The 13,140-nt window shown below is 34.5% G+C and overlaps 1 protein-coding gene across 8 annotated transcripts in view; it reads left to right on the top strand.

Annotated features, from left to right (window-relative positions):
- Positions 1-13,140, top strand: part of Ddhd1 (DDHD domain containing 1) — a 59,756-nt gene that overhangs the window by 19,233 nt on the left and 27,383 nt on the right. For 4 of the 8 annotated variants that reach the window (XM_090345110.1, XM_090345106.1, XM_090345104.1 and 1 more), the window contains exons 2-4: positions 1,614-1,787; positions 10,592-10,693; positions 12,246-12,374. In XM_090345110.1, the coding sequence (XP_090201236.1) occupies positions 1,614-1,787; positions 10,592-10,693; positions 12,246-12,374 (405 nt within the window). Of the gene's footprint in view, positions 1-1,613; positions 1,788-2,922; positions 2,944-10,591; positions 10,694-12,245; positions 12,375-13,140 lie in introns of all 8 variants that reach the window. The other 4 variants (XM_090345108.1, XM_090345105.1, XM_090345109.1 and 1 more) reach the window with 2 other exon arrangements.

Raw genomic sequence — 13,140 nt, 5'->3', positions numbered from 1 at the left:
TCTGCAGTGTTTTTTCTTGTTGTTTTTTTGCCAGTCCTGAGGTTTAAACTGTAGACCTGGATTCCTTTTGCTGAAGGTTAGCACTCTATCACTTGAGCCGCGGTGCTATTTTTTGGCGTTTTCTGTGATTAATTGGAGATAAAGAGTCTCATACACTTTTCTGCCAGGGCTAGCTTCAAACCACAATCCTCAAATCTCAGCCTCCTGAGCTAGGATTAGATGTGTGAGCAACTGGCATCTGGTATATTGCTGGATTTTGTTTTGTTTTGTTTTCTTTCTTCTTTTTAGCAGAGGGACTAGTCCTGTGGCTTGAACTCTCTAGGCTTGAGTGCTGTCTCTAAGCTTATTTTTCTCAAGGTGCTCAACCATTTGAGCTACAGCTCCATTTTCAGCTTTTTTGAATAGTTTATTGGTCTCATAGGGTTTCCTGCTCTAGGAGTCCATGAACTCCAAGCCAACCTACCCAGTGTAGCATACTTCTGCGTGCTACCTCTGCATACCTCTGGGATGTGACCGCCAAGACTTTGTAACCAACAATAAAGCCTTGTATAAAACCTAGCTTAAAAGATATGGAACCAACCCAGATGCCCCTCAGTTGATGAGTGGACCAACAAGATGTGATATTTGTACACAATGGAATTCTATGCTGCTGTCAGGAAGAACGACATTGCCCCATTTGTTAGGAAATGGAAAGACTTAGAAAAAATCATATTAAGTGAATGAAGTAAGCCAGACTCAAAGGAACATAGGTTCAGTGGTTTCCCTCATTTGTCATAGTCAGTAGAAACCTTGGGCTCTCCTAGCAGAGATTTACAATACAACAAAACCTAGATACATAAAGCCATATAATATAAAGCTAAATGAAAGAACCTCCAGAATATAGAAACAAAAGCCTTATAATGAATGATTGTTGTCCTTAAAGTACTATTTTCTCATCTCTTTTGCTGTCCCTTGGTTATCTCATATTGTTACAGTATTTCACCTTGTTATCTGATATATTGTATGTATGCGTATTTGGTTTTTTTGAAATCTGATAGGGAAGGAGGGAAAACAAGATGAGGGGCAGGGGTTGGGGGAGGGAAATGGGGACCAAGACATGAGAAATGGTATCAATGTTTGTGAAGTAATGCACCTTCTATCTGGCAAATAAAATGTAACCCTTCTATTAATTACAATAAAAATATATGGAGAAAAACCTAGCTTAATCCTTTTAACCTCCTAATTTTCTTTAGTAGAGTGTCAAGTAAATATTACTATTTTAAAAGATACACCTAAACAGTAGCCCCTCTTCACATCACCCTGGACCAGGAGCATGGCCTAGTGGTAGAATGCTTACCTAGCATGCACAAGGCCTTAGGTTTGATTAGATTGTACCAAATTCACAGAAAAAAAAACTGAAAATGGTGCTGTGGCTCAAGTGTTAGAGAGCTAGCCTCCAGAAAGCCTAAGGACAGTGCAAAAAACAAAAACAGATACTCTGACTTGAAATCTGTTTTAAAACTTTAGATGATCATATCAGGTCATAAAACTATGTTTTAGGGGGAGAACTAGCTACCGTGTCTCCTTTTGAGAGACTGAATTCCAAATACAAAATTTTGTTATTTTCTTTTCAGAGTCTGATAAAATACCAGTGATGCGTGGACAGTGGTTTATTGATGGGACTTGGCAGCCTCTGGAAGAAGAAGAAAGTAATTTAATTGAGCAAGAACATCTCAATTGTTTTAGGGGTCACCAGATGCAGGAAAATTTTGATATTGAAGTATCAAAATCCATAGATGGAAAAGATGGTAAGACAAATTAATACATTTGTATGTCTGTGAACACGTGAAATATTTGTAAGGTTTAGAGTAATTGGTAAGTTTGATTTTTTAAAACTCAGGATAGTTAGAATTTATAAAACCTGATTTTTTTTTAAGTCCTGGGGAATCATACCCCAATACCATTGAGCTATACACCCATTTCTGAGTCTGATTCTCAAAAATACTTGAAAACTATTCTGAATTTATTGAATTGCTAAACTTTGAATATTTACTAGTATGAATGTTCCATTGATAATAAATTTACTAAAAATGTATTAATATATTCCCTGAATTATTTTCTTTTCTAGCAGTTTTTTAATTACCAAAAAATGTGGCTCTCAATTGTAGTCCCCTCAGAAGGCTGAGATCTGAGGATCACAGTTCTAAGCCAACCCAGCAGGAAAAGTCTATGAAACTCTTACCTCCAGTTAACCACACAAAAAAAGAGAGAAGGGGCCAGGAGTTTGGCCTAGTGGTAGAGTGCTTGCCTAGCATGCACAAAGACCCAGGTTCAATACCTTGGTACCCCACATACATAGCAAAAAGCTGGAAGTGGTGCTGAGGCTCAAGTGGTAGAGTTCTAGCCTTGAGAAAAGTCCAAGGACAGTGCTCAAGCCCTGAGCCCAAGCCCAGGACTGGCAAAAAAGAAAAAAAAAAAAAGAGAAATAGAAAAAAAAGAACAAAAATGGAGCTGTAGCTCAAGTAGTGGAATGCTAACCTTAAGTACAAAAAGCTCAGGGACAGCCCCAAGACCCAGAGTTCAAGCTCCAGGACTGAGGAGGGCAGGGAATTTTGCATTTAAAACGCGGAAAAAAATTGACCCTACTAATTATATCAAAAGTACAATTTCCTTAATATTTTTGTATTTGTTCTCTTGTATTTTAAAAGAACATAATTGTCTTTGTGTTTCTTTAACTGTCTTCCTACTGACAACCTAATCAATTTCTAATTTAAAATAGTCTGCTCCTTAAGTTTCTTTATTCAGCATTTGGATAAATTTCAAAAGTTAAAATTATTATACAATAGCTAAGTTTCTTATATTTTCATAATATGCCTGAATCTTGAGTGAACTTCAAAATATACGATAAAGTTAAAACTACTTCTATTGTTCCATTTACTGCAGGCAGTGGGATCAACTATTCTGGTGAGTATAAATGTACAGGTAGATTAGAATATGTTGGTATCTACGTTTTTTTTTTTAATCTAAAAACTTTTCTTCATCCATGCCTGCCTTTATTTGGAAGGTTTCTTGGCAAGCCCTATTGAACAGAATGAATTAAAACACAAATGGAGTGGTTTTTTCAGAAGAAAAATTCAGTATTGGTTAGGAAACTCTCAGAGTGCTACATGAAATGCATTGTATTCTTGAAGTGTTGCTGAAACAGTGGCAGAACAAGGGGCTGTGTACCGATGTTTTCCTTAATGTTAATAAACTCCCATTTTCTCTCTTACCTACTCTACTCTTACCTCTTCAAACACACATATATACACATTGGTCACAAGCAAGGAAGCTACACAGTTTATCTTATAAGATACTATCCTTTGTTCTTACTTGGTTGAAAGTCAGGAATGTTCTTACTTGGTTGAAAGTCAGGAAAGTTGTAACTTCTGCATAAATGGGCAGTTAAATCCAACAAATTTATATAAATAGTTGTGGTTACATGCAGATACTAAACTAAATAAATCCTATTTCCTAATCAGGCTGAAAGTTTTACTTATCAGTATATACAAATCAAGTTAGTGTAGGAGTTGAGGGTACATTCCTACAAATTGTAATAGAAATAGTTGCCTTTACAAGCGCAAAATAAGGAATTTTATGTGTCTGTAATTTTATGAAATAAAGCATTTTTTTTTGCTAGCTCTGGGCCTTGAACTCAGGGCCTGAATACTGTCCGTGGGCTTTCTCAAGGGTAGAGCTCTACCACTTGAGCCACAGCACTATTTCTAGCTTTTTCTATGTATACATGGCACCGAGGAATTGAACCTAGGTCTTCATACATGCTAGGCAAGCACTCTACCATTAGGCCAAACTCTTGGCCCCAACTTAAAGCATTTTTTAGACTCTCATCAACTCTGTCAAAATAATCTCATCTATTTCACAGCATTTGAGTGATTGATCACTTGTAATTTCATTGCCATTGGAGAATTCTTGAGTTTCGGATTTCCTTTTAATTCTATTACCTCAAAAAAAAAAAGCAGTCATTAAAAAACCTAATTTAACCACTTAAATTCTTCATTAATAGTATATTAAAAAAAAAAAGCTCAAGATATTGGAAGAAAAAAAAATGGGTTCAGAGGCTAGGAGTTTGGCCTACTGGTTGAGTGCTTGCCCAGCATGCACGAAGACCCAAGTTCTAGTTCTCTGTACCACATATATTAAGCCAGAAATGGTGCTGTGCCTCCAGGTAGAGAACTAGCCTCGAGGAAAGCCAAGGACAATGCTCAGGCCCTGAGTTCAAGAACCAGGTCTGGTCCCCCTCCAAAAAGTGGGTTCATAAAATTTGAAATTATTCCCCCTTCTCATACTGTGTTCAGAATTTTTTTTTGCATTTGCTGACTCATATTGTGGAGGTTAATAATTCTGCTTCATCTCTAGATCTTACCCATCTGGAATCTTGTTTATAATAAAACTCAAAAAAACCTTTTGACTTCTGGTCCCTTGCCTAGACGCTAAATATGGCAGGATATTCATTTTCCCCAATGTGCCCAAATATATCTTGTTATGTGAGAGCATGGTTTATTTTGTGAGTAGCTTTTTAAATATCTAAGTTTTTATCTTTAAAAATGCACATTGAGTGGCAAAATTCTAATTAGTAATAATAGCATGGTTAAGCTGTTACAGTAAATGTATTTTGGCATATTGGCATATAAATCCAGTTTACTTAGTTATTAATGATGATTATCAGTTGTATTCCATATAAATGTGCTATTATAATTTTATTTAATTCATATTATATTAAGTATACATCCTTATGTTAAGGTGTGACAGTCAGGTATCTTTGAAAATTGAGTGATTTTGGAGTATATTGAAAATTATAGTTTTACCTTTTTTTTTTTTTTTTTTTTGTCGGTCATGGGACTTGAACTCTGGCCCTGGGCGCTATTCCTGAGCTCTTCAGCTCAAAGCTACCACCCTACTCCCTGAGCCACAGCACTACTTCCAGTTTTCTGGTGGTTGATTGGAGATAAGAGTCTCATGGACTTTGATGCCAGCAATCCTCAGATCTCAGCCTCCTGAGTAGCTAGAATTACAGGCATGAGCCACCCTGCCCACCCAGCAAATGATAGTTTATCTGAAGGATAAAGCCACCGTTTTGAGAAAATGTTTTTGAGAGAATTATTGAAAGGTCATTTATTATTTTGCTCCAAGCTGAAATTTTCTGTTTTATTCATTTGGGGGGGACAAATACTTTTCTGCCTAAATTTTCTTACATATATATGATAAAGACTTGATTCTTCCTTCATATGATCAAGTAGTACTTTGTGAAAGGAATAGACAGTTTCTGTCCTCTACAAGTTTTCAACCTATAAAAGAAACAAAGCCTACATCTAAGAATATTTACAGAATAATAACTAAATATTCTGAAAAGATATTTGCGATAAAGAGAATTCATTACCATTACCATGTGTAGTAGAGTTACTAAAAGAAGTTCTTGTGGAAAATCCTGCTTAATAAATAAAAATACTTTATAACACTATATCTAGAGACTTACAAAGGGCTGTATAAAACGTCTAAGACACTAACTGAATTCCTGCCTTCAAAAATACTAAAAGTAATAATCCTACTCCCTCCCTTTTTTTCTGACCCTGTCTATTTAGGGTAGCTATTGTCATGGATTGAGATAGATTAACTGTTTTCCTTCTTACTAAATTTGAATTGAGATAGATTAAATGTTTTCTTTCTTACTAAATTTTATACTGATCTATTTGTATCTAAATCTATGAACATTTGGTACAACTTTATAACATCCATATAAAGAGAACCTACAAAATGATGTCTTTTACATTTTGTGATTTTTAAAACTTTAATCTATATTTAGTTCTCTCTAAAAGCTAACAAAAATTGTTGCTCCACTTGTAGGCTAGGAAACATTTAGTAATCTAACAAGTGAAAGCTCATCTTTTCACTTGTGATGAATCGTGCAAATAAACTCAGGTTTCCACTGTAACTTTGTAAATACTTAAATGGAATAGTAAACCATTTCACTTCTTTATAAATTATCCAAATACATGGAGTAACTGATTTTTAAAAGGAAGTTGAACTAATAAACAGATTAACATTAAACATGACTGTCCAAAAAATGTGTAACTTCAACAATAAGAAAGCATCAGAAAAATTTGAAATTCAGCCTAGATAATTCACATGCTGCAGAAAGGTAAATGTCATGAAAGATGAGGAAAAATTGAAAACTTGACACAGATAAAAGAACACTAAAAATAGAAAAATAAAAAGCAATGTTGGTTCCTGGGTTGGATGCTAGAATAAAAGAGGTTGAGGGAAAAATAGAGAAGTCTGAATAAAATTATTATACAATGTTAATTTTCTAGGTCTGATAATGGTACTATAGTTGTCCAAGCTACTAACATGAAGGGCAGCTGGATGAAAGGGTATATGGCAACTTCCAATACTATTTTGCTACTTTCTGTTAGGTCCCATATTATTCCATAATAAAAGGATTTTTTTTTAACTTCAAAGTAAGGGCATAGAGAAATTAAATAGAAAGACTAAGTCTTCAGTTAATCCAAAAGAAACAATAATAGCAGGTGGACAAAAAAAAGTGGAAATTAAAACTAAATCCACTCATTTCACTAGCCTGCAGTAAATATAAGTGAATTTATATGCCAATTAAAAAGCGATGAATTATAATGTATATTAATATGTATCTGACATACAAACCCTCAGCCTAATTTTAATTATGTTTTAAAATCTAAGTGCCAGTGATTATATATAGAGATTCCCTTCTTGAATACTTGATTGTTAAACACGTCATTTGAAATATGATATAAAAAATCAGTGTTAATAAATTCTTTTTAAAAAAGGGATGAATAGACAAGTTGGTAAGAATGCCGTACTGTACTACATATACTGTCTCCAAGAGTCACATTGAGCACTTCCCTAGACCGCTCAATGCCCTGGGTGCAAGCCCCCATCACCCCCCCAAAGAAAGTCACAGGGTAAAACTGAAACAATGAGGATTTTACAGTTCTAGCTCATTTGAGGTACTTGGCAAAAGCATAGTTGTATGGCTTTGTATTTATATCATAGGATAATTCAGTGGGTGGAGGAAGATATATTTCATCACTTGCTGGGTGATTGTCCATGTTGTAGCGTTTTAGAACTTGGAGCCATGCATGGCAGTACACACCTGTAATTGCAGCTCTTCATCTAAGGTAGTCTAAGGTAGGTCAGTCACCAACCTGGAAGACACAATGAGTGCCAAGCCAGACTTGGCTAATAGTGAGATGTAGCTCTAAACAAACCACCTTTCATTTTCTTCTTTCTTTGGTTTCTGAAGATTCCCACCTTAGAGCTTTCTGTTTTATTGTTTTTATATATACATGTATTTATCTTAATTTCCCTGAAGAAAAATTCCATGAGTTTTCTTGTTAGTAAATTTGAAATGTGCAAGACTGCTACTTCATAAGGTTAGAAATTTCTGTGTGGTTACCAGGTGTGGTGGTACATGCTTAGAATCCCAGCACTTAGGAGGCTGAAACAGTACAATTCTAAGTTTGAGGCCACTAGATGACATACCAAGTTGCTTATCTCAGAATGAAAATTTTCTAAATTCCAGGTTGTCAGCTTTTTATATGAAGAGAAAAGTTGAGGTTTTTATGTTCTGTGAGTTAATATGCTACCAACCCATTTTTGGATATTCCTTTTGTTTTCAGAATTATATAATAAAAAGAATGAGATAAATTAGTAAGGAAATAGTTTTATTCTAATCTACAGGAAATAATTTTTCATTGCTGGGTAAAACTGTAATATATAAAAATATTTTAAGTTATTAATCACCATTTTTAGAAAACAAAAAATGAAGTATAGCACTTTCTAGCACTTGAATTATCTTAACAGTTATACAAGGATTAACAGCCTTTTTCCCCCTTACCTACTTTATATTACCCTAATTCTATTTCTTTGGGTTGAGAAAATTAAGCTCTCTGGCTTTGTTATAAAACATGTAACAAATAAACAATGGTTTTCAAGTGCAAATAAGTCTATGAAGGTAAAGAACAGTATTTATTTTTTGAAAGTGGGTTTTTTTTGTTTTGTTTTGTTTTGTTTGCCAGTCCTGGGCTTGAGCTCAGGTTCTGAGCACTGTCCTTGTACTTTCTCAAGACTAGAGCTCTACAACTTGAGCCTAATACCACTTCCGGCTTTTTTCTATGTATGTGGTACTGAGGAATCGAACCCAGGTCTTCATGCATGCTAGGCAAGCACTCTACCACTTTGGGGAGTGAAAAGCCCTTTTTTCCCCCTGTGTGTATTGGGTAGTTGTCTTTTTTCTTTGACCTTTAAGTTATACTATTCATTTAGTAGAGAGAACGCCTTCATTTTTTCTGTCTTAATTGGTGTTTTGAGAGTGTGTATAATTTTAAAATGTGGTCAGGTGGCGTATATGTTTCTCATTAGTTTTCTCAGTATGTATAGATTTTGGCTCATGTTAGCTATATTACTAGTTTTTCTTCTCTAGTAAATTATCAAGTATATATCAGTTTGATCAATTTTGATATGTTAGCAGTTTTTCCTAATGAGTTTTTGACTGATCATATATGTCTATTCTTGAGTAACTAATCAGAAGGCACATGAAAGAAGAAACATTTCAGTGAAGAAAATTGCTTCTGTTGTTGATTTTTCACCCCATGACACTGGAATCTCTTTATAATCCTGTGGTAGCAGACCAGCTTTTAGTCCTAGTCTGTAGTTCCTCTAGATACCTATTTGCAAATAGGCGTAGTATTAAATATATAGATGTAGTTATTAATGCCTTTTGAGCATTTCTTAAATGCTGCTCAAATCTTTGCAAATATTTTATCTGTATATGCAACAGATTTGTTATATTTTTAATATTGTCCTACAGTAATTAAAAATTTTTATATTTCAGCAATATTTAACCTTTGAATGTCAAATTATTGTAAAAGGAAGTAAGGGTGAAAATAAAATATATTAAAACATTGTAAATGATTGCAGCTACAAGCTATGTTCTGATATATTTTATTTTTTAAGTTCTATAATTTATTAACTGAACTAGCAAATTTACAAGGTTCAGTTTCAAGTGGGCTTCAATAATTGCATACTTACAAATAAAGCAACTTATTGATATAACTAGAAAATCTGACAGTGAAATTTTCACTATAAGGTTAACTGTTAATTTACCAAATATCAAGGCTATGCCTGATTTTCTCTACTGTTGTTAATGCTTATAAGATGTCACCGTATACATTTTCCTAGTACATTATTTTCATTACTTTATCACTAAGCTTTCCAAGCAAGATCATTAAAAGTAGAGCTTTCAATTTGGTATTTGTTTAAATTATTTTCATTTTTAAAAAGTCTTCTAGGGAGCAGGAGCGTGCCGTAGTGGTAGAGAGCTTGCCTAGCATACACAAAGCCCTGGGTTCCATTCCTCAGTATCACACACACAGAAAAAGGCAGAAGGGGTGCTATGGCTTAAGTGGTAGAGCACTAGCCTTGAGAAAGCCCAAGGACAGTGCTCAGATCTTAGTTCAAGCCCCAGAAGTGGCAAAAAAAAAAAAAAAGTCCTAAAGCCAGGAGCTGGTGGCTCACTCTTCTAATTCTCACTACTGAGGAGACTGAGATCTGAAAATCATGGTCCCTAAGCCAACTCAGGCTTGCTTATCTCTAGTTAACTACTATCACAAGCTGGAAATAAAAATGAGTTCGGGGCTGGGAGCATGGCCTAGTGGTAGAGTGCTTGCCTAGCATGCACAAAGCTCTAGGTTTGATTCCTCGGTACTGCATACACTGGAAAAAGCCGGAAGTGGTGCTGTGGCTCAAGTGACAGAGTGCTGGCCTTGAGGAAAACCCAAGGATAGTGCTCAGGCCCTGAGTTCAAGCCCCAGGACTGGAAAGGAAGGAAGGAAGGAAGGAAGAAGTTCAAGTGGTTAAGCACCAGCCTTGATGAAAAAAGCCTAAGGGACAGCACCCAGGTCCTGAATTTAAGCCTCAGTACCAACAGGCACACAGGCACATACACAAAAATGTCTTCTAACAACTCGAACAGAGTTGTGGAAAGAATGTGTTGTTCCTAAGAGATGCTTCAAGCCATTCTACTTCATAATGGAAGACCTCTAGTGGAATGGATACTGTGGCATCTTTTCAGGCAAGCTGCATTAGGTATTGCACATGTCATTCTCACTTGTACATCAACTGTTGGCTATGTCAGAGTTACATGTTTGAAGAGAGTAAATAACCTTAGTATTGTAAACATAGAGTTTATTTATATTTCTTTTTTTTTAGAGTTTATGTTTCTTAAGCATTCAAAACTACCATGTTTTCTCTTTGTTTTGTCTATGCAAAGATATTAAAGGGTAATTACAATTGTCTTAACTAATAAATCATTTGCCTTTATTTCCTTTTAGTAAATATAGAGCATATATTTGATAAACATTAGACCAATATTTGTTTTACTGTTTTAACTGGAAAATAAAGCATTTAGAATAATGTTTGTCAAACATATCTCATTTTTAAAGTTAATACTAGAACAAAAAGGCATAATGGAAAACCTCATTTAAATTTACTTTGAAGCTCAGTGTTTTTGCTTTCTTAGTTGCCTACCACCTCCCTCCCTTCTCCCTCCCTTCATTGTTCAAATGGAGAGGCTATAAGGAGAGTACAGATGCGGCAGGTCTTAAACGAAAGCGTTCCCAAGGTACAGTAATTGGAGTTTTGTTTCTCTGTGTAGCTAAATTCCCAGATTTAGCATTCAGTTGTGCTTAGAGTAATAGTTTATAGAAATTAGTTTTTTAACGTATCCATTTTACTGCACATATGTATAAACATTCATAAACTATCTTGTATGGTCCAATAACAACATGCTTGCCACTATTAAACTGCTTTAAGACAAGGACAACATTTGGCTGACTTAGCACTATCTCTCTCTGTCTCCATCTTGTAGTTTTAGGTGTTTTTTTTTTCTTTTTTTAAGCATAAGTTTCTTAATACCGTTTTAACAAAATGTGGTTTAGAAACAATTGTTAAAACTTTGTAAAAAGTTTTTTTTTTAATTTAAAAAGCTGACCTTCTTCTCTTTGGGACCAAAGATATGAATGTTTATTGTATTAGACTTAGACTAAGGTCTTACTTTCAGCATCAATAATGTGCCCTGGCAGGTAAGTAAAATATTCATCAGATTTACATACATTTTGTAAACTGCATTTGTAACTGCATTTTCTTGTACTGTACCCGTGTATTATAGTAGAAAATAGGTTTTTCTTTAAAATATCCCATGATCTGAAATCTCAGCCAGGGCATTATCTCTTTATACATGGCTATATTGTTCCTTACCTTGAATTTCAACCTATCTTCAAATAAATTAGACTTCACCAGTAATTAGTTTTTAGCAACTCATTTAATCTTTCTATATCTCATATATAAATTACAGAATAATATTTTGCCTTTTTAAGACAAATCAGGCATAGTACCTATTTTCTGATGAGAATATGAGATATTCTTAACTCTATATCAGATATATAGAAAGAGGAAAAGCTTAGAATGACCAAATTCTGACTTGCTGGATATGTTTTACCAGTTTTCTCAATCCAGCTGTTACACTCATAATACTGAATTTGTGATCTGTGCATCACACAACTTAAAATTTCCTGAAGTACATATCTTTGGATTTTTTTATGACCAAGCATAACCCCTGTTTCAGAACTGCACATTAACCATCATGGTAGAAAAAACACATCATTTCTCATTGAAACATCTTTTGGCTTTGGATTTCTACTGTGATGAACATAGCCAGAAAAGTACTTTAATATTTGTTCCCCAAATATTTTTTACTCCAGTAGATGATTTTTGCCTTATGCTGAGTAAAAATTTTACAGTTCTTTTGATATTGACAGAAAAACTGGACCTTACGTCTCTGTTAGAACTATTGAGGACTTTTAAATCCCTTAATAAGGCCCTTGAAAAAATCAGCTCACCTAGGAATGCAGTTCTTTGACTTCATATTATAGGCTACAGTAATATAATCACACCAGTTACTCCAGGTTGTCTTAGCAAATTGCTATTCCTTTGGCATTGTTAACCATTAATAAAGTCTCGTCCATTACTTAAGTTTTTTAATGAATTTTTTTTCTACTGAACTGAAGTATATATCTAGGTTGTTAAGTACTGTTGATTCAAAGATCTGAGTGGTATAGTTTTTCATTACATAGTTTGTCTTAGACCTTCAAGTTATATTTTCTTTTTTGAAACAGCTATTCATAGTTTCAAATTGAGTCGAAACCATGTGGACTGGCATAGTATGGATGAAGTATATCTTTATAGTGATGCAACCACATCTAAAATTGCAAGAACAGTTACCCAAAAACTGGGATTTTCTAAAGGTAATAAGATACTATTTTAGCTAGTCAAAATTTACATATAAGAATTTGCTTTTACTTATCCCCAAAATAGAAAATTATTTTTATTTATTTAGTAATTAAATTTAATACAGATATCCAATTCAGTGAAACTTAAGGTGAAAATATAGTGGTGACATATATTCATTCATTGGTGAGTAATTTTGTATTTAGAATGATCAGACAAGATTAATAAATAAATTTTATGAAAGTAGCCAATCCAAGACTACAAACATTGATACGTAGAGTCAAAGAAAATGAAACTCAAAAATTTCAAGTGCAAGATAAGGAAATAAAGGCAGTAAGAATGGTAAGTCTTTAAAGATTTACTGAAAGAAGCCAGATGGGGTGGCTCACACCTGTAATCCTAACTGCTCAAGGAAGCTAAGATCTGAGGATCAAGGTTCAAAGCCAGCTCTGGCACAGAAGAACCCGACTCTTCTCTCTAATTAACCTCTAGAAAATGGGGAGTGATAGCCTTGAGCCTAAGAGCCCAGAGATAACGTCCAGGCCCAGGGGTAGGGTGGTAGCCTTGAGCTAAAGAGCTCAGGGACAGTGCCCAGGCTGACTTCAAGCCCCTTAACCCATGAAAAAAAAAAATCTACTGAAAGAAGAGAATGATACATTAGAATGATAACATTCTCAAAAAAGAGGTTTTTAGAAACGTTATTCTTTTAAAATTTTACTGTTTGCATTCTAATTTACTTGATACTCAGTATGCTTTGAATATCGTTTCACTTGCTTGTTAGTT

This window comes from Megascapheus bottae, chromosome 14, assembly GCF_031878675.1.
Source record: "Megascapheus bottae isolate mThoBot1 chromosome 14, mThoBot2.hap1, whole genome shotgun sequence".
NCBI classification, from domain to species: domain Eukaryota; kingdom Metazoa; phylum Chordata; class Mammalia; order Rodentia; family Geomyidae; genus Megascapheus; species Megascapheus bottae.
This window is presented reverse-complemented; position numbering and strand designations above follow the sequence as displayed.